The sequence below is a fragment of the Apus apus genome, chromosome 1, assembly GCF_020740795.1.
Source record: "Apus apus isolate bApuApu2 chromosome 1, bApuApu2.pri.cur, whole genome shotgun sequence".
Lineage (NCBI taxonomy): Eukaryota > Metazoa > Chordata > Aves > Apodiformes > Apodidae > Apus > Apus apus.
The window spans coordinates 72,508,556-72,526,881 of NC_067282.1; the positions used below are offsets into that span (position 1 = coordinate 72,508,556).

The 18,326-nt window shown below is 39.9% G+C and overlaps 1 protein-coding gene across 3 annotated transcripts in view; it reads right to left on the reverse strand.

Annotated features, from left to right (window-relative positions):
- The window catches only part of MAN1A2 (mannosidase alpha class 1A member 2), a 149,689-nt gene that overhangs the window by 52,450 nt on the left and 78,913 nt on the right, over positions 1-18,326 (reverse strand). For all 3 annotated transcript variants that reach the window (XM_051608433.1, XM_051608434.1, XM_051608435.1), the window contains 2 exons: positions 3,619-3,713; positions 151-274 (listed from right to left, as the gene is read on the reverse strand). In XM_051608433.1, the coding sequence (XP_051464393.1) occupies positions 151-274; positions 3,619-3,713 (219 nt within the window). The remainder of the gene's footprint in view (positions 1-150; positions 275-3,618; positions 3,714-18,326) is intronic.

Below are 18,326 nucleotides of genomic sequence, written 5' to 3' on the forward strand. Positions count from 1 at the left end.
AACCTACTTTGTAACAGAAATGCAAATACAAAAAAATTTACCTGCTACCAAGAATGCAAATACAATACAGTATAGAAAGTACTTCCTCTTTAATGCAATTTATGATGAAACAATACACTTTTATGATAAAAAATTGAATTTGAGACCCACCTTATTGTAGTATACAGGGTCCCCTGTCAAATAACTGAGGTGGACAAATTCCATGTGCAGGGTACCAAACTCTGCGAGGATACTGCTGCCAGCAGACGCCCAGCCCCAGTTTCGACCCACACCACTGAATTCCAACAAATATGCATTAAAAAAGGAAGAAGAAAAAAAATCTGAATTACTGTGCACAACACTAGTAACAACCACCACAGCAAATTAAACAAGTAACAGCAAAATATTAACCTATAGTTAAGATTACAGGAGTTGTGGTTTTATTGATCAGTTGGTTCATGGGTTGGGTCTTTTTGGAAAGAAGGTACCACAACCTCACCAACAAAATGTCCTGAGATTAAAAGATATAATATCTTGACACTGGGCCAAATCTTGACTGCTGTTTATTCATTGCATGTTCCTAAGAACACCCTGAAGGATGGTTTGAGAACAATCACCTCACATCCTGTGTACTGTTTTGAGCCCCTTACTACAAGAAGGACATTAAGGTGCTGGAGTGTGTCTAGAGAAAGGCAACAAAGCTGGTGAAGGGTCTAGAGCACAAGTCCTGTGAGGAGTGGGTGAAGGAACTGGGGTTCCCTCTTAGTCTGGAAAAAAGGAGGCTGAGGGGAGACCTTACTGCTCTCTATAATTACCTGTAAGGAGGTTGCAGTGAGGTGGGGGTTGGTCTCTTCTTCCAAGTAACCAGTGATAGGATGAGAGGAAATGGCATCAAGTTGTGCCAGAGAGGTTCAAATTGGATAGTAGGAAAAATTTCTTTAGTCGTCAAGCATTCAAACAGGCTGCCCAGGGAAGTAAGTGGTGGAGTCACCACCCCTGGAGGTGTTCAAAAGATGTGTATACACGGCACTTTACAATGTGATTTAGTTGGCATGGTGGTGCTGAGCTGATGGTTGGACTTTTTGATTTTAGAGTTCTTTTCCAACTTTAATGATTCTATGATAAGAATCAAAAGCACTTCTGAAATTGGTAGCATTCACTTACTTTTTCTGCCAAACATCTGCTATGTGCCCTTTACTAGTGTGGGATATGCTTCAAGCCACTATTAGACACTGAAGCAGAATGGGAGTGGGGCCTATCTGTATCTACAAATGAAAACAGTATATTCAATGTAGGCAGAATAATAGGAATTCCTCAGGCTTACAAAGAATCAACAGAAAGTATCACAGACCACATAGCTTTTGCACTCTAAGAGATACCATCTTGCTAAATCATAACTCCTAAATAATACCTGGTTTAATCTAACTCAGGAGTTTTCACCACCTTCTAGGAACAGGTCTTTTAATTTCTGAAGTTAACTAAATTTTCCTGGAGATTACTTCAATTTCTTCTCTTAAAAGATTTCAGTTATCAGTAAGACCAAAATCCATTAGGAATGTCTTCTTATTTATTTTTAAAATTATAAATAAGAAATGTAAAGGAAAAATATTGGTTATCTTTGAATCATAATAGAATGGCTTGGGTTGAAAGGGACCTCAAAGATCATGTAGTTCCAACACCCGCTGCATGGGCAGGGACACCTCCCACTAGATCAGGTTGCTCAGAGCCCCATCCAACCTGACCTTGAACACTGCCAGAGGGGGCAGCTGCAATTCCCCTGGGCAACCTGTTCAGTGTCTCACCACACTCACACTAGATAATTTCTTCCTAATGCCTAACCTAAATCTCCCCTCTTCCAGTTTTAATCCATTACCACTTGTCCTCTTGCTACAAGCCCTTGTAAAAAGTCCCTTCAGAGCAGTATTTGTAGTTCTGACCAGAGACAGAACAACACCTTTTAAAATACAGTAACCACTGTTTACAGAGAGACAAAATCATAGCCTGTCTCAGGGTCTTTTTGGTACTGCTTTCATAAAAAGAGAAAACTGTTTTGTTATTAATACAAAAACTAATAAAACACAAGTTAATAATTTTCTAAATATTTTTTTCAGACTTGTCTTTTACTGCATGTCAGCCCCAGGGTAAGTGTTCCCATACAAGCTACTGTCACTGCCCCTTGGCATGCCAGCAACTCTGCTGGGATGCTGGTGGGTTCTGTCCATTACCACGACACTGACACAGTAAATGCATAAACAACAGTAGCATGTAGGAAATTTCCTACTGCAAATCCTCCTCCCCGACTGTGTTCTGATACCCAACCCATGTGATTTGTCTCCATGTTTTACTTCTAGTATCCATGCATCTACTTCTTGCGGCTTGTTAAACCCCACCATCTACATTGCTTGAGCCAGGGAACCAGGCTTCTGGACTGCCTGAGGAGTACAGCTGCCTGGGCTGCTCAAACACACTGGAATCACAGTGCAGGCTTGCACTAAACAAAGCAAAAATAAAAACCTTATTCAAAGTTTCAAGCTGGATGAAACTGCAGGAAGAACACAAGACTGAGTAAACCATAAAGCCGTGAAGAAAGTGTGTAGGGAAATTTAACCCAACAATAGTAACTGTACAGAGGTTCAGTAAACTGCCTCAGAGGAGAAAGCGAAGCACAGACAGAGCAGAGCAAACCAGGCAATGGTGGTGAGGCCCTGGACCAGCAGAAGGACAAACCACAGCTCCATGGGCTTCACCCAAGGAGGGACAGCATGAGAATAATTACCAGGTCACAAAAAGGCATGTAAGACTAATGCTCTCAAAGTAGTCCTAGATCTCTTCTCAGTCTGAACAAGGCACAACAAATCTCTCTCCTAAAATGAAACCAACTGAAAAAATTTTAAAACTCTGTTATTTACTATCCCAAATAGCTTAAGTGTACAAGTGATCTCAACATGCCTCCCAATTCAGCTACTGCTTAAGAACATAATAAAACATTTAAAAATGCCTTGCATCAAAAACTCTCTCTAGAAATCTGAGGGAAATCCCAGCACTGAACAAGGAATACAAGACAAATTAAACAAGATAATTCTCTTCCACAAGACAATGCTGACCATCTCAGTTCAATGTATGAATGAACAGCCATCTAAAGGAGCCCCTCCCTCTCCACTGTCTGTAGTGGACTTCAAAACACTGATTTTTATACCTAAATTTAACTGCAAAATAAATTAATATCTCCAGAGTCCCATCACCTTCTCACATATCACGAGTCTTCTGAAAGTAACATACATCTCACACAGTACATAAAACCCAGTAAATTCAACCATGGCCTGCAAGAATTTTCTTTTATGACTGAAGAACCAATGATTAAGCTCTAGGGCAATACATGGCATAATACACTGGGCATGTTCCAATGTGTTTCACATGTTGAATTCTTACTGCAAAAATTGAGGGGGAAAAAAAAGTCACAGTCACAATTTATTACAGTTAATGAAGCAGAATACTCTGAACTCTATTAAAATTATTCTAAAGTGCAAGAAATGTCAATTTGTCTGCATCTTCTACAGTTCCACTACTAAGAAAAACTGATATATGCCATTATTTTAAATTGGAGGGAGGGGGAGTGACACACAAAAGAAAATTTATTACCTTTTCAGATTCACCATTGCCCATGGTATACCCGTAGGTGTGTTGAAGGCTGGAAGAAGCTTTCCTGCCAGTTGCACTGCTTTAATCTTGAAAACCTAAGATAATAGGATCAATCGCAAATAGTTACCAAGTCTGATTTATCTCCAAGAACTATGAAGACTGAAATTTCCTTGCCCCACCCACCTCTTTGTATTAGAAAGGCTTTGCACCGTAAAAAAAAATTAACTTCTAATTTATTTTTCACTTGTTCACTTTATAAGTTTCATTAATATTTGAAAATGAAAATAAAACCTGTCATTTTCATTTCTTTCCTTCCACGTTCCCAAGCAACAGTGCTTAGACTCCTTTTAAAAAGGAATACTGCACCAATATTTGGAATTTTGAGAACTTTCAAAAGCAGTCTTTAAACCATACTTTGTATTTTGTAGCTAAAAATCAAGCGACAACTTCCCCACCCCTCACACAAATATTTTAACTTTTACAAACTTCCAGTATAATTTTAACTATATATATATATAATGCAGAGTTCCTATTATTTTATGAACATTGTCTACATATATGCAGTTTCCTGTAGTTTTTCCTTCATTGATAGTGCATAAGAAAAATAATTATAGGCTTAATCTTCCCTCTCAAGTTTGATAACTCACAGAAATTACTGACAGGACAAAAATCTCTTCCATTTCTTCTGTTGCTTCTACTTACTTTTGGAACACACATCATAATAGCCTTATTTAAAGCCTAATGTTTGTTACTTAAATGAGAAACCGGGAGAAAGTTCCTTCTAAGTATGTGAGTAAACTGCCTAACAGCTTGCTGCTGGAATACACTTTAATTAACTCATTGTCAGAATTCACTACATTTCTGCAAAACTATCTTCTTAATTTGGAGATAACAGTTTAAAGCACTGCATGAACATGTAACAAAAAGAGCTACCACACCCCAAAATAACTTATGCAAAATTAACATACTATAGAAACATTATTGTCAACTACTTGGCCAATATGCTGTAATTGAAAGAAATATGAGCTTTAAGAAGAACTACAATACAGCTGTGTTGGATTTATAAAAATGATTACTCCCTTTTGTAAAGTCTACTGGAGAAAAACAGAAGAGATGCTTGTTGGAGAAGCAAGCTGAAAAGTAGCTGTAAATAAGCAATCAAGAACATCCTCATTTTTCACATGGAGTAGGAAAAGATCAATATATTAATGTTTGAGGAGATGACTAGTAAGACAAGAAATAAACCAGAAAAGAATATTAAAGATGACATCTAATTGTATTTGATGCAGTGGAGTACAGAGAGATGGAGGTGGATCTGAAAGCAACGAGCCAGGAAAAAACTTTCACAGAGCTACTCTAAATGAATTGCAAGATAGGATATGTCTAAACTAAAAAAGAGGATACCTCAGAATGTGATTTAATAGAGTTGTGAAGTTATAGGCAATACGGCTTGAATGGTTTTTAGCAGAAGATACTGACAAGAGACAGTGTTTGTGAAAATATTCAGAAATTTAGCAGTAAAATCCAGATAACACTCTGACCTTGAATAAAGGACCAAGTCAAACTAAGAAGGCACAGTATAAATAAGAGGTATAATACAGGTGGAGTCTATGGCAACTGAGGAAGGAGAAACTCTGAAAAGAACTAAAAGCTCTGCCTTGCCCCAGTTATATATAAACCACCCGATTTGCATCAATATATATATGCCACAAGTCATGCTGAACTTTTAGATTTTTAAGTAGTACTTGGGTCAAGACGAGACAGAACTGTAAATAGGGAGTCATCTAACGGGAGTTGCTCTACAACACCGACAAGCTTTAACACATAATCCAGAACCGAACAATGACTTCCAGGTAAATGGTGCATAGTTCTGAAAGACAGTGGTGGCATGAATTTGTTTAGCTTAAGCTTTCAGGTCTCGCACCCTCCAAAAGTGCCACACATTACTGTACTATTCATTAATAAAATATATTGAAACAATAGGTAAGAATAATCACTGCAACAACATCCCTAAAAACATCCTCATAAGAACAATATTATTAATGGCTAACTATTTATGTACTGATATAAAGCTTGTAACCAATTTGAAATGTACTTTGGTATTTGGGGAACAAGCCATAGTATTGGAAGCTGTTTTTAGTAAGTATGTATAATGTAAAGGCTGAGCTGATCTAAATGAGCACGAATCCAAATAAGGATGGTTAAAGCAAGGCAATCGCTGTGCCAACCATTGCAACATGTGAGCAAACCAGAGCCTCAGGGGAGCAGCAGTAACTGCTGGTTCAGAAAACCCCATTACCAATACCTGTGAAAACTTGCTGTGGTGAGAGTCACCATCCTGTCACCTCTGTTGGGTTGAGGACTATATGTACCATTGACTTAGCATCAAAAGGTAAAACTCAACCTCTCTATATTCAAGGAAACACTTAAAAAATGAGTTGAAGATACATCTTCATGTTCTATGAAGGTACTTCCCCTTACCTACTGCCATCTCAGTCCCATCTCACTGCTGCTTTAGGATATCAAAACCACCCAGTGCTTGATACAGTGTTTACCTAAGCAGATGTAACTGAGAACTGGGAGACACCTGCGCAGGTTTTTTTATCAGAGCAAAGTGACTAGAAGAGAGTATTTAGAGAGCTGTAGAGGAAAAAAGGAATATAACAAGCAGTGATGGATAAGGTGCTTTTTATGGGAGACTGCAGCTGTGACCAGAGTGCTCTGCTGAGTTATTTCCTTTAGTAAGTTCCAGGCTTACTATAAGAGCAACAGTAAACACCTCAGGCTCTCACTTTTAAATCATGTGCTGGCATCAGACAACGTAATTACCTATAGAATCACAGAATCATTTTAGTTGGAAAAGACCTTAAAGTTCATCTAGTCCAACCATTAATCCAGCATTTCCAAGTCCACCACTAAGCAATGTCCCTAACCACATCTACAAGTCTTTTAAATACCTCCAGGGATGGTGACTCCACCGCTTTCCTGGGCAGCCTATTCCAGTGCCCAACAGCCCTTTCAGTGAAGAAATCTTCCCTGATATTCAGTGTAAACCTTCCCTGGCACAACTTGAGGCCATTTCATCCTATCATTTGTTACTTGGGAGAGGAAACTGACCCTCACCTCACTACAACCTCCTTTCAGGTAGCTGTAGGGAGCGATAAGGTCTCCCCTCAGCCTCCTTTTCTTCAGACTAAACAACCCCAGTTTCCTCAGCTGCTCCTCGTAAGACTTCCTCCAGACCCTTCACCAGCTTTGTTGCCCTTCCTTGGACGTGCTCCAGCACCTCAATGTCCTTCCTGTAGTGAGTAGCCCAAAAATCGTAATATCATAGAATCACAGGGGTTGGAAGGGACCTCTGAAGATCATCGAGTCCAAACCCCTTGCTGCAGCAGGAACACCTAGGGCATATACACAGGAGCATGTCCAGACTTGTCAAGATGGGTCTTGAAAGTCTCCAGAGAAGGAGATTCCACAACCTCTCTGGGCAGCCTGTTCCAGTGCTCTGAACACAGTATTCATGGTGCAGCCTCAAAAGTGACAAAGTACAGGCATTATTTTTATTTTTATGCTTTTTAGAACAGGTTGAACTGATAGATTCAGCCAAACTGGTATGTCAGCCTTGGCCATTCCCTGTTGAAAGGCAATGCATTTCAAGAAACATACAGGCAAAAGCAGAGAAGAACAAAAACTAATGGATGCCTTGGAAACAGCCTAAGAATTGGGGTTATTTAGTCCAGAGAAAAGATGTTCAAGAGAGGACAAGATAATGACTTTTCATCATATAAAAGGCTAATACAAGGAAAACAGTGTTTTATTTTTTCCTATGGACACAGAGAACACAAAAAGGAGTGAGGGAAAGGCAGTTACTAGGAAAAAGCCTAACTAATAATCCAACATGACCAATTGCTGCAGAATCATCACTACAGCCTTTAAAAATGCACTGTACAATATCTGCAACTATGAAGACTAACATGATTTGACTCTGCCAGGGAACAGAATAACAGAGAACTACTCAGCTTCCTTACAGCTGTTCCAGACATACTGCCAAACAATCAAATTGATTGTTCACATTCCATACATGTAAGATGAAAGTGTTTTGTCCCTCTTGGGGCCTTGTACCCACTTGGTAGACCCACACAGCATCTCTGTAGTTGTATAAATCACGGAACTCATCCACTTCCAAGTTACTTTGCTAGCACACACTCCAAAGTATAGAACCCTTATAACAGGGAGTTCAAAGAAACCACAAAGACTAAGGGTCTCAAAGAAGTGATGTTCCTGCAGGATAACTTAATATTTTTTTGAATACGCACTCATATTTGAATTAATTGCAGCATTTAGCACGTAGTGGCCTTAAGACGTAGAGGTAACCGCTTAGTCGTCTTAAGTAAAGTCCCTATAACAGCTCCATAGAATCACAGAATGGATTGGGTTGGAAGAGACCTTAAAGATCATGTAGTTTCAACCCCATGCCATGAGCAGGGACACTTTCCACCAGACCATGTTGCTGAAAGCTCCATTCAACCTGGCCTGACACCCTATTTTGAAGACTAAAAAATACTGTTCTAGGTAAATGTTCTGTCCACTCTCAAAATATGGACTTTTTTTCAGAAAAGTTTCAGAACCCACCATAGACATGGAAACGTATTTCCATTTTACATGGCAAAATCTAATACACTATATCCATCAATCTACATGTCCTTTGGTAGGCTGTTTCTTTCTGCAAGTGCTGCAAAGCACTGGAAGGATTTTTTTTTCCCCTCCCATCAAATACAAATCAAGTTTTTTACAGCTAGAAAATTACAAGAAAAAGGCAAAACCTAAACCCCAAATAAGGTAAGTGGATCCCTCATTAGGATGAAACCATCAATCAGTATCGACAAACCAGTGTGTAAAGCAGACCAGCTGTGAAGGCCTGAGTAATTTCCATCCATTAAATTGATGCTTAACATACTGAACCTGTCGCTCACTCCACAATATGAAAGCTTGCTCCTGAGCCTATTAATCCAAGTAAGGCAAAAAAAAGCCTTACTGATGTACCCAGTGACTGTTGAGATGCATGGCTGCAAGTCTTGGAAGACTGTATTATGCTAATACTGCTGTTAGGTGTTCCCTTCCAGTACTATGAATGGCAAACAGCCTCCAATTGGCCCTCTCTTCCAACTTCTGATGACTTGGGGTGTTTATACATAAAACATCCACATAGATGCAAAGCTGCTTTCCATGTGGTTGGCCTCCATCATGAACTGGTGCATGGGGTTGTTCCTCCCCAGGTGAAGGACTTAGCACTTCTTGTTGAACTGGATGACATTCCTGTCTAGCCATTTCTCCAGCCTATTGATGCTCCTCCAAATGGCAGAATGATGCTCTGGCATATCTGCCACTCCTCCCAATTTTCTGTCATCAGCAAACTTGCTGAGGGTACACTCTGCCTCATCATACACGTAATTAAAGAAGATGTTGAACAGGATTGGACCCAGCTTCCCTGAAAATGCCAGAAGTCTTAGTGAAATCTAGGCAGACAATAATATCCACTGGAGTCTCTCTTCATCTACCAAGCCAGTCATTTCATCATAGGTTATCAGGGTTGGATGAATATAACTTGCACTTTGTGAATCCATGGTAGCTACTTCCAGTCATCTTGTTGCTCATGGGCCTAACAACAGCTTCCAGGATTAGTTGCTCGACCACTTTTCCAGGGATCAAGGTAAAGCTGACTAGCCTGTAGTTCCCTGGGTCACCCTCCTTGCCCTTTCTGAAGACAGGGGTGATCTAAGGGTGATGTCATTCATCTTGTGCATTACCTTTGGTGCCCTATGAGACTCACTTAAACTTTAGCCTTTTAAGCTACTGCACTTCTGTAAGCATGCAGCTAGGTGTTACACACAGAAGATTTACACAGGCAGAGATAAAAGAAATAGGGCTTAATTCCTAAATTGTAACAGTCTCCAAAACACTGCCAAATTCACCCTGATGGAAGTACAAGATCAGTTACTTCTGTTCATGCAACTGTTGCTGTAGACTCTTCCTGTGCTATTAGAGTTCTGGTCTCTCTAGAATAATGGGATAAAGCAGATAAGTAATATTTATAGAGTAAGTCCTAACTTGCTGATTTACTCGTCTCATGAGTAAATAAACACTTTATGAAATGTTCATTCTTTAAAAAAAAAACACGCACAAAAAAAAGCAAAACAAACAAAAAACCACCCCAAAAAACCCCAAACAAAACCAAGAAACCCCATTATCAATTCAGCAAACTCAGAAGGTCAACCCTTACAAGTATTTATGATTGCCTCCTTCTGCACCCATTCTGATCCAGGTCTCCCTTTCTGATACTCCCTTGGTTTTCAAGACATTTTGTTTAGCCAGTGACACAACACACGAGACTTCTAGATACTTTTATAAAAGAAAATCACACTGGGTATGTCCCTGAAAGATATGCTTGTGCTGACAACTTGAAAGAACAGGAGGGCAAAAAAGGCTGTCCAATTTCAGATGATACATGAACTTAGCTCATGTAACAGCTGCCCCCAACTAAAACCCATGGCTACTAAGCCTAGCTAGCCTTAGTAGCTCTGCCTAGTGATTCAGTTTGTACAAAAATCTCTAATACAGTGTACCAGAATTATCCTGATTTCAAGAAAAAAGCTGCAAGTGTGCTCTGCATCCTACTTCTGAATCTAAAAGCTCAGTAAAGCCCACAGGACTGTAGAAGTCCATTCACACACTCAAAACTCCATCTCTCTTATTTTCTAAAGGCTCTAGACTGTTCTGAGGTAAAAAGAAAGATCATGGTTTTCTGGAACACTGAATACAGGGACAGGTAAAGCACTGGCATTAAAACATCTACCTGATCATATTGGTCAGCTACAACCTCCAGTCTACAAATGAGCAAAAAAATAAACACAGACAAATACTTAAACCACATCAGTTAAAGCAGTTAAAAGACAGATACTGTCTGGTTGACTACAGCTTTCCCTATTTGCATTTTACAAATTTGCAACTGTATGTTTAAATGCTGCTTCTTAGATATAAGATACTAAATACCATGGTGGTTTTTCTAACACCAGCAGGGAAAGATTTGCAAACAGATTTTTTAAGTGATACTATCTTTATCTCTTGCTAAAATTTTCCAAATCTGCTTTCCTGGACAGCAACCATGTCACAGTGTGTTTTTCAGGGTTGTGTGTTTTGAGTTCTGTGGTGTGTGTGGCTGTGGTTTTTACTTTTCATTTCCCTCCCTGTCCCCAGGTGGACAGTTGGACTCTGTGAACTTAGAGGTCTTTTGCAAAAGTGATTATTCTGTGAGATTAGCTTATTAGAAATATTTGAAATATTTTGCTCTAGAAGATGTAAATGTACAAATTTGGCATGCACTGGACAACCAGCTAATCACATTTAAACTACCTGACATTAGCTAATAACATCTCAATTAAACTGTATCATTTCCATTCACTTCCTTAGCTCCATCAGCTTCCTTGGCATGAGTTTCATTAATATATAAGTAGAACATGGAACTTTCCTACCATGTTCTCCATTTTTATAGGCCTTAAAATCTGATACACTTTACACCAATCAGCCAACATCACAGATCACTTAGAATTCAGGAAAAATATAATGAACACCTAGCATATAAATGTCTCTTTGATCTGATCATTCCAGTAAGATATATTGCACTCTTTCTCATCCCACCTAAATGAGCTGAAAACCATGGCAGTTTTGAGTTAATCTTCTCTTCTAGTATTATTATTAGAAAGTTGCTTTCAACCCAGGCAAATTTTGTGCTTTATCTTTCCTTCTTTTCGTCTTCTGTACTCTTCACTAGAAGCTTCCCTGCACAGGCGGTTATTAACCTGCCAGATTAGTTACCTTTGTAAATAAATTGCCTCAGGACTAGAAGCAACGATCCTGAATTTGCACAATATACTAATCACAATCACTCATGCCTAAGCACGCTCCAAGGGTGAAAGTGGGTTTTTAAAAGAGTCTGCTTTCAGATGATTTCTTTTTGCTCTGGGAGCTACTGCAGCACAGGGAAGCAGATGTGAGAGCACAGACGTCTGGCATCTGGCTTCAATGTTCTCCCACTAGTTGCTGGCAGCAAGAAATACTGATTTTGAGAGTGCGGAGAAGGGAATGCAGAAAGAAAAGGGAGAAATATTCATGTAAATGGCCATCAGGAAACCAAATGGAATAACCATCAAGGGAGAGAAGATTAGCATGGAAGCAGGGAAGAAGAAGTGGCAAAAGACAGGGCTTCCAGTCCTCTACCTCATGCAAGGTGAAGTGCCAAGAAGCTGAAGAGAGCATGAATAGGAGCTGAAGGGAAGAAACAATAGGCATCAAGAGGAAAGACAGGTAATGAATGAAGGGCTAAAGCAGATCAGACATAACAAGCAATCATGGAGGGAGTGCCAACAGGGTAGTTGTAAGAACAGGAGTATGAGGGGCATCCTGGGGAATCAGACAGGGGAAGAACGCTTTCCCATCTACAGAATATATTCTTCAGACCTAGAGTTCACCCTAATATATCAGCCTCTCAACATGCCTTTGTAGTCAAACACTCAGGCAAAGCAAATGGTAAAATTAATCTTGGGGGGCTCTTTATTAATTAGTGATCCTTGGTATTTTACTACTAACAGTTGTTCTGCTGAGTTGAGTAAGAGACTGCATTATGTTCCTGAAAGTCCCAGCCCAACTGATGATCCAGTCTCTCTGTGGCTTTTAAAAAGAAAAATGTGTATTAAGAACCCAAATAAATGGTTCTGAAGTCAAGTAATTAAGTTGTTTGTGCTGTATTTACAAGTCTTATGAGAATCCTCTTCATGCAATAAAAATTATCTACCCTCTCTGATTATTAATCTCTCTTGATGCTGGCTTTTTTTGGTAACACCTGCTCCTAAGCATTCTCCACTGATACTAAATATCTTCTTAATTTCCTGTATATTTCTCTCTGCCATGTCATCTTTTTTGTCCTTCAGCTCTGTGCTTATATTGTATCAATTTCTATTTTCTCAGTTATTCCTATCTCGTGTTCCTCTTGAATGTGCTGCAAAGCCTTCCATTTTAAATTAATTTTTATTTTCCCTTCAGACTTTGCCAGAAATTACTCAGTGCACTTTAGACTGTATTTGCCTTTATAAAAAAGTTAAACAGAGATTAAATTACATATTGTCTCACACTATGTGCACTCATACACCCAGCCTCACTTATCCTGTTGTTATGATGTGACAGATTACAAGACAAAAATCACAGTCTAGGAAAAACAAATAATTAAAAAATCACATAGCTTTTACATCTTCAAAACCACATCCTTTACACAATGTCAGATGCAAAATACATTTCATTACACTGTACCTGACAAAAACCAATGCTTTGTAGGTTGTTTTGATTTGATTTTTAAATGGATGAACCGGCTCGTTTTCAGAGATTTACAGACATATTTAATTTAGTTAATATATACATATTAGGACCACGTTCTGACAGAAAATTAGTTAGTAAACAAAAACTATAACCAATGATTTAGTAAGCATCAAATCTTCATAGCTGCATAAATCTTCAAGACACTTGAAGAAACAGACATTTGTTCTGAAAAATGCTAAGTACCCTAAACTTCTGCAGCATCATTTATAGATCGTGGGGCCAGAAGCATAAAACTAAAGTTTCCTTCTTTTATGCCATACAAGAAAAAAATAAAAAGGTTCAACAGAGCAACAGCTTCATCTCCTGGATAAAATAAAGCATAAATACCAAGCCAACTTTGTGTTTCTAAGAACTGTTTAAGTGAAACAGTTCTTCCACAGACATATCTGGACTGTGTTACATGCAACATACTGACTCCTGATGTGTCCAGGAAGCACAATTATCAGTACCCTATCTTTTTGCAATTTTTCTACCACTTCTGTTGTTTTTACACATCCTTTTAAGAATGTGATTACCAAGACACTTACAGATAACCAACAGTGACTGTTTATTAATAGACTTAAACAGAAATAAATTCCTCCTTGTACTCAAAACTCCTGTCTATAAATCCAAATGCTCCATAGGCTTTTTCCACAGGATTTCATAACAAAAACTGAGCTGATTGCCTTTTGTGATTTCCACATACTCTTGAAGCCACAGCTACTCAAAACATATTCCTTTGTTCTGTTCCCACATTGGTCCAGCCAACAAGGGTTGTTGTTTTTTTCCTTCTAAGTTACAGCCTGCATCTAAACCTTTGGCAACACTGATACGGACTTCGTTTATACAGGCCATTTCATCGTTGGCCAACAGATGAAATTTTTCCAGAGTTTTCTACTTACTCGCCATTTCAACATGAGCAAATGTACAGTCAGCTATAAAATCTTACGAGAATCACAGAATTACCAAGGCTGGAAAAGACCTTTAAGATCATCAAGTCCAGCCTATGACCTAACACCACCATATCAGCTAGACCATGGCACTAAGTGCCACATCCAGCCTTTCCTTGAACACATCCAGGGATGGTGCCTCCACCACTTCCCTGGGAAGTCCATTCCAATGTCCAATCACCCTCTTCATGAGGAAGTACATCCTAACATCCAACCTAAGCCTCCCCTGGAGCAGCTTGAGGCCATGCCCTCTTCTCTTGTTGCTAGTTGCCTGGAAAAAGAGCCCACGTCCCACCTGACTACAACCTCCCTTCAGGTAGTTGAAGAGAGTGATAAGGTCTCCCCTGAGCCTCCTCTCCTCTAGGCTAAACAACCCCAGCTCCCTCAGCCTATCCGTATAAGACTTTCCCCCCAGTCCTTTCACCAGCCTCGTTGCTCTCCACTGAACACAGTCCAGCACCTCAATGTTCTTCTTGAAGTGAGGGGCCCAGAGCTGTACACAGTACTTGAGGTGAGGCCTCACCAGTGCTGAGTACAGGGGGAGAATTACATCCCCACTCCTGCTGGCCACACTATTCCTGATACAAGCCAGGAGGCCACTGGCCTTCCAGGCCACCTGGGCACACCGCTGGCTCATGTTCAACCTGCTGTCAACCAGTACTCCCAGGTCCCTCTCTGCTGGGCAGCTCTCCAGCCACTCTTCCCCCAGTCTGTAGCACTGCCTGGGGTTATTGTGGCCAAAGTGTAGGACCCAGCACTTGGTCTTGTTGAATTTCATGCCACTGGCCTCAGCCCATCGACCCAGCCTGTCCAGGTCCTCCTGCAGCTTCTTCCTGCCCTCTGGCAGATCAACAGTCCCTCCCAGCTTGGTGTCATCCGTTAATTTACTGCGGGTGGACTCAATCCCCACATCCAGGTCATCAACAAAGATGTTGAATAGAATACTTTTATTGTCAAATCACTACTATACTGATGATCTGTTTTTTCCTATTAACTGATTTTCTGGGATGGGGAGGAGGAGTAAAATCAGACTAACTGCATCAGAGATACCTGGAGGATACCTGAAATTATCTTTTCAGAACACGGACGTTGTTGTGTTCTTTTAGCTTAGGCACTTACCTGCGATTTTTTTATTCAGAATTTAAAAAAAATAATGTTAATAGGCTAGAGAGCTTCTTGATTGTTTAAAGATTTGTCTGCTGATGATCCAATTCATAAATAGCAATACAGTACTACTGCAGAAATCTTAGCATCTTCTTGATTCCTTATCAATTAGACAAGTTCCCCGTCTTCATCATGGGATAGGTGTACACATTAGAGGCAACATAACTGAGAACAAGTTCAAAAAGGCAAAAGCAGCCAAAGATGCCTGGTTTTAAAGTGCTATCGTGTCCAGAGTTGTATTTTGGCTCTGTTTTAAAGTGAAAAAAATCCTGTGAAAGAACTGTGATTTCAGTTGACAAAAAAAGAATGCCATACTTCTTCTCTGGATCAGATCAAGCATAAAAACCCTCAGTGCAGACACTAACGTAGGAGGAAAGAATGTAGGAAAACTCAGTGGGTAGAAATTATTCTGTTGCTGTGTCAACAGCAATGCCAAAAAATTAATGTCTGGAAAAATAACAGGTAAGATGGTGCTTCTTGCTGTCACTGGTACCCATCAGCATGGCTGTTCAACTACTGAGGAGGGAGGCAAGAACTAATAGACATGGTCATCTGGAGACACATGGCATGTGAGAAGTTACAAATTATCTATTCTTTCTTAGCTTTTATAGCCCTCTACTGGAAAACGACCAAAGAATGAGTTTTAGTGGCTAGTGCTGCACAGTTACTGTATTTTGTATTGCTAAAACAGCTTGTTCCTTATGTCTACCTGTTTAAAGCATGTTATACCAACAGGTAAGCCTATTTCCAATCAGATTTAGAGCAAACAAGACTGCAAGGAAGTCAGTTTTGCCTTCCTTTCTTCCTCTTAGGGTGCTGTGCAGTACCAAGATGAATCAATAAATTGAGGAGTCACTTGCCAATCAAGAAAATGCTTCCTATAGGCCCAGTAAACAGAAACTGCACCAGGATTACAATCTGCAGTGCAGCAAGCAGTGTAAATGCTCAATATATGACTGCTTTAAAACTTGAGAAAAAAAAAAAATTTTCAGGCTGTGTCCTGCTAGAGGTCAGTGAGCTGTCAGGACCACCTATGACTGAGCAGCTCATCTCATGGCAACAAACTGAAATCTCATCTTTATTGGACAGGACATACACAATGCTGTTGTGTCTTCTGAGATTTTAAATCTTTGAAAACTGAATTTAGATAAGCCCCTTCGTAGGTACAGTCAAAACTTCAGTGCAACCACTTCAGAAAAAGACTGTCTTGCTTATTGAAAACTTTAAACATTTAGATCAGTTATTGGGTCTATCCATTGGCATATATAACATAATTTGACTAAGGCATCTTCCTGAACAGAAGAGATGCTGCCTCTAACTTTCCTGGAAAGAATTATTTTTATTATCTCTTAATAGAGTATCGAGTACTTAACAGACCTTGCTTTCCTTTGCAAATGGGATTTCAGGCTGGATTTATCCATGTGAATTATATCATTATCTTGCCCAGAAAGAGATGTCATTTTGATAGTGTTTATAGAGACAAGAAAGACAATCGTGTAAAGGAATTGCTTTGTATCTAAGGCTGGCAAAGGTAAACACAATAAATCATTAATAATTTTGTTATATCGCAAATACCACAAATAACTTTGACAAAAATAAAATAAGCTATTTTTTGTATTGCATTAATAAATCATCAGCCGACAAGAACACTGTCATAACGATGCAAGTGACCTCTTGCCACTATCACAGAACAGCTGTTAGAAACATGGAATGGTTAAGATTGGAAGGGATCTTGAAGATCAGCAGGTTCCAACCTCCCTGCTAGACCAGGAGACACCTCCCACTAGACCAGGCTGCACAAGGTCTCATCCAACCTTAAATACGTCCAGGGAGGGGACAACTACAACCTCCCTGGGCAACCTATTCCAGTGCCTTGCTACCCTCATGGTGAAGAATTTCTTCCTGATGTCTAACCTAAATCTGCCCTCTTTCAGATTAAAACCATTACCCCTTGTTTTATACTGCCCTCCCCAGCTTTCCTGTAGGCCCCTTTCAAGTACTGGGAGGTTGCTGTGAGGTCTCCCTGGAGCCTTCCCTTCTCCAGGCTGAACAGCCCCTACTCCCTCAGCCTGTCTTCATGCCAGAGGTGCTCCAGCCCTCTGATCATCTTTCTGGCCCTTCTCTGGACTGTCTCCAACAGCTCCATGTCTTTCCTGTGTTGAGGGCTCCAGAGCTCAACTGACCCTTCATCCATCTCCAGGCTTCCTTCATTCCATGCATTATTGCTGGCAGGAGTGTTTTACTTGCCACTATCAGTCACACTGGGGGTTTTAATGAATTGTGAAGCCCCACTCCATGAAAAAAGGCAAACAGCCAATTAGGTACATTGTGCACTCCTTCCACAGGCCAATGCTCCTCACATCAGATAAAAGATGCTTAGTTTCTCTAAAGGCAAGATTGGGTTACTCCTGCACACCTTACAGAGCTCTTTATGGACTGCTAACAAATGAGCTCTAGGCAAAATACCTAAGTGTCACTTTCAAAATGTAATTCTCAGGTCACTTGGCAGCAGAATATACTCAAGGACCTCAAACAACTGGTAATGCCTGAACCCCGCTGCCAACAGTTGCAGATGAACTTTTGTGGGGAGAACCCAGAAGCCATGGGCTCAATGTTTGGTTTTATTACAAACTTCCTCTAAGATGTTAGTCAAGAGAGTTAAATCTGAGTTTTAAGAGAGCACCACTACTTATGACATTCCTTCTTCTGGTTCATTTTCCTTCAGAAAGTGTGCTGAGTTTTCAGACGTTTTAGGAACTCTCAACTGTGGAAAAGCACTCAAAGTGCTAATTGCTGAGAAAAGACACAGCCATGCTTCTGTTCACTGAAGCACCCCAACACAGTGAATATCTCCAGTATTTTCATTCTTAAGACTATCCACTATGTAATTACTGATGTCTGATGTTAGCCTGATAACACATACATTTATAAGAAAACTGTGAGCCTTCACGAAAGAACACTTACGGGACACATGACCAACAATTTTACAGAGAAGATTAAGAGCCGGCAGAGCAAAGGCACGACCCTGAGGGCCCAGCAATTACAAAAACATTCCAGTGTCTTATCAACCTAGCAGAACACGCAGTTGCTAGTTGAAGAAAGCTCACTGAAATGAAAAAAAGGAATCAGCAAAAGAAAAACTGGCTTCATCCTGGCTCAAACCAGGACAGATGGTATGTTTAAAATCAC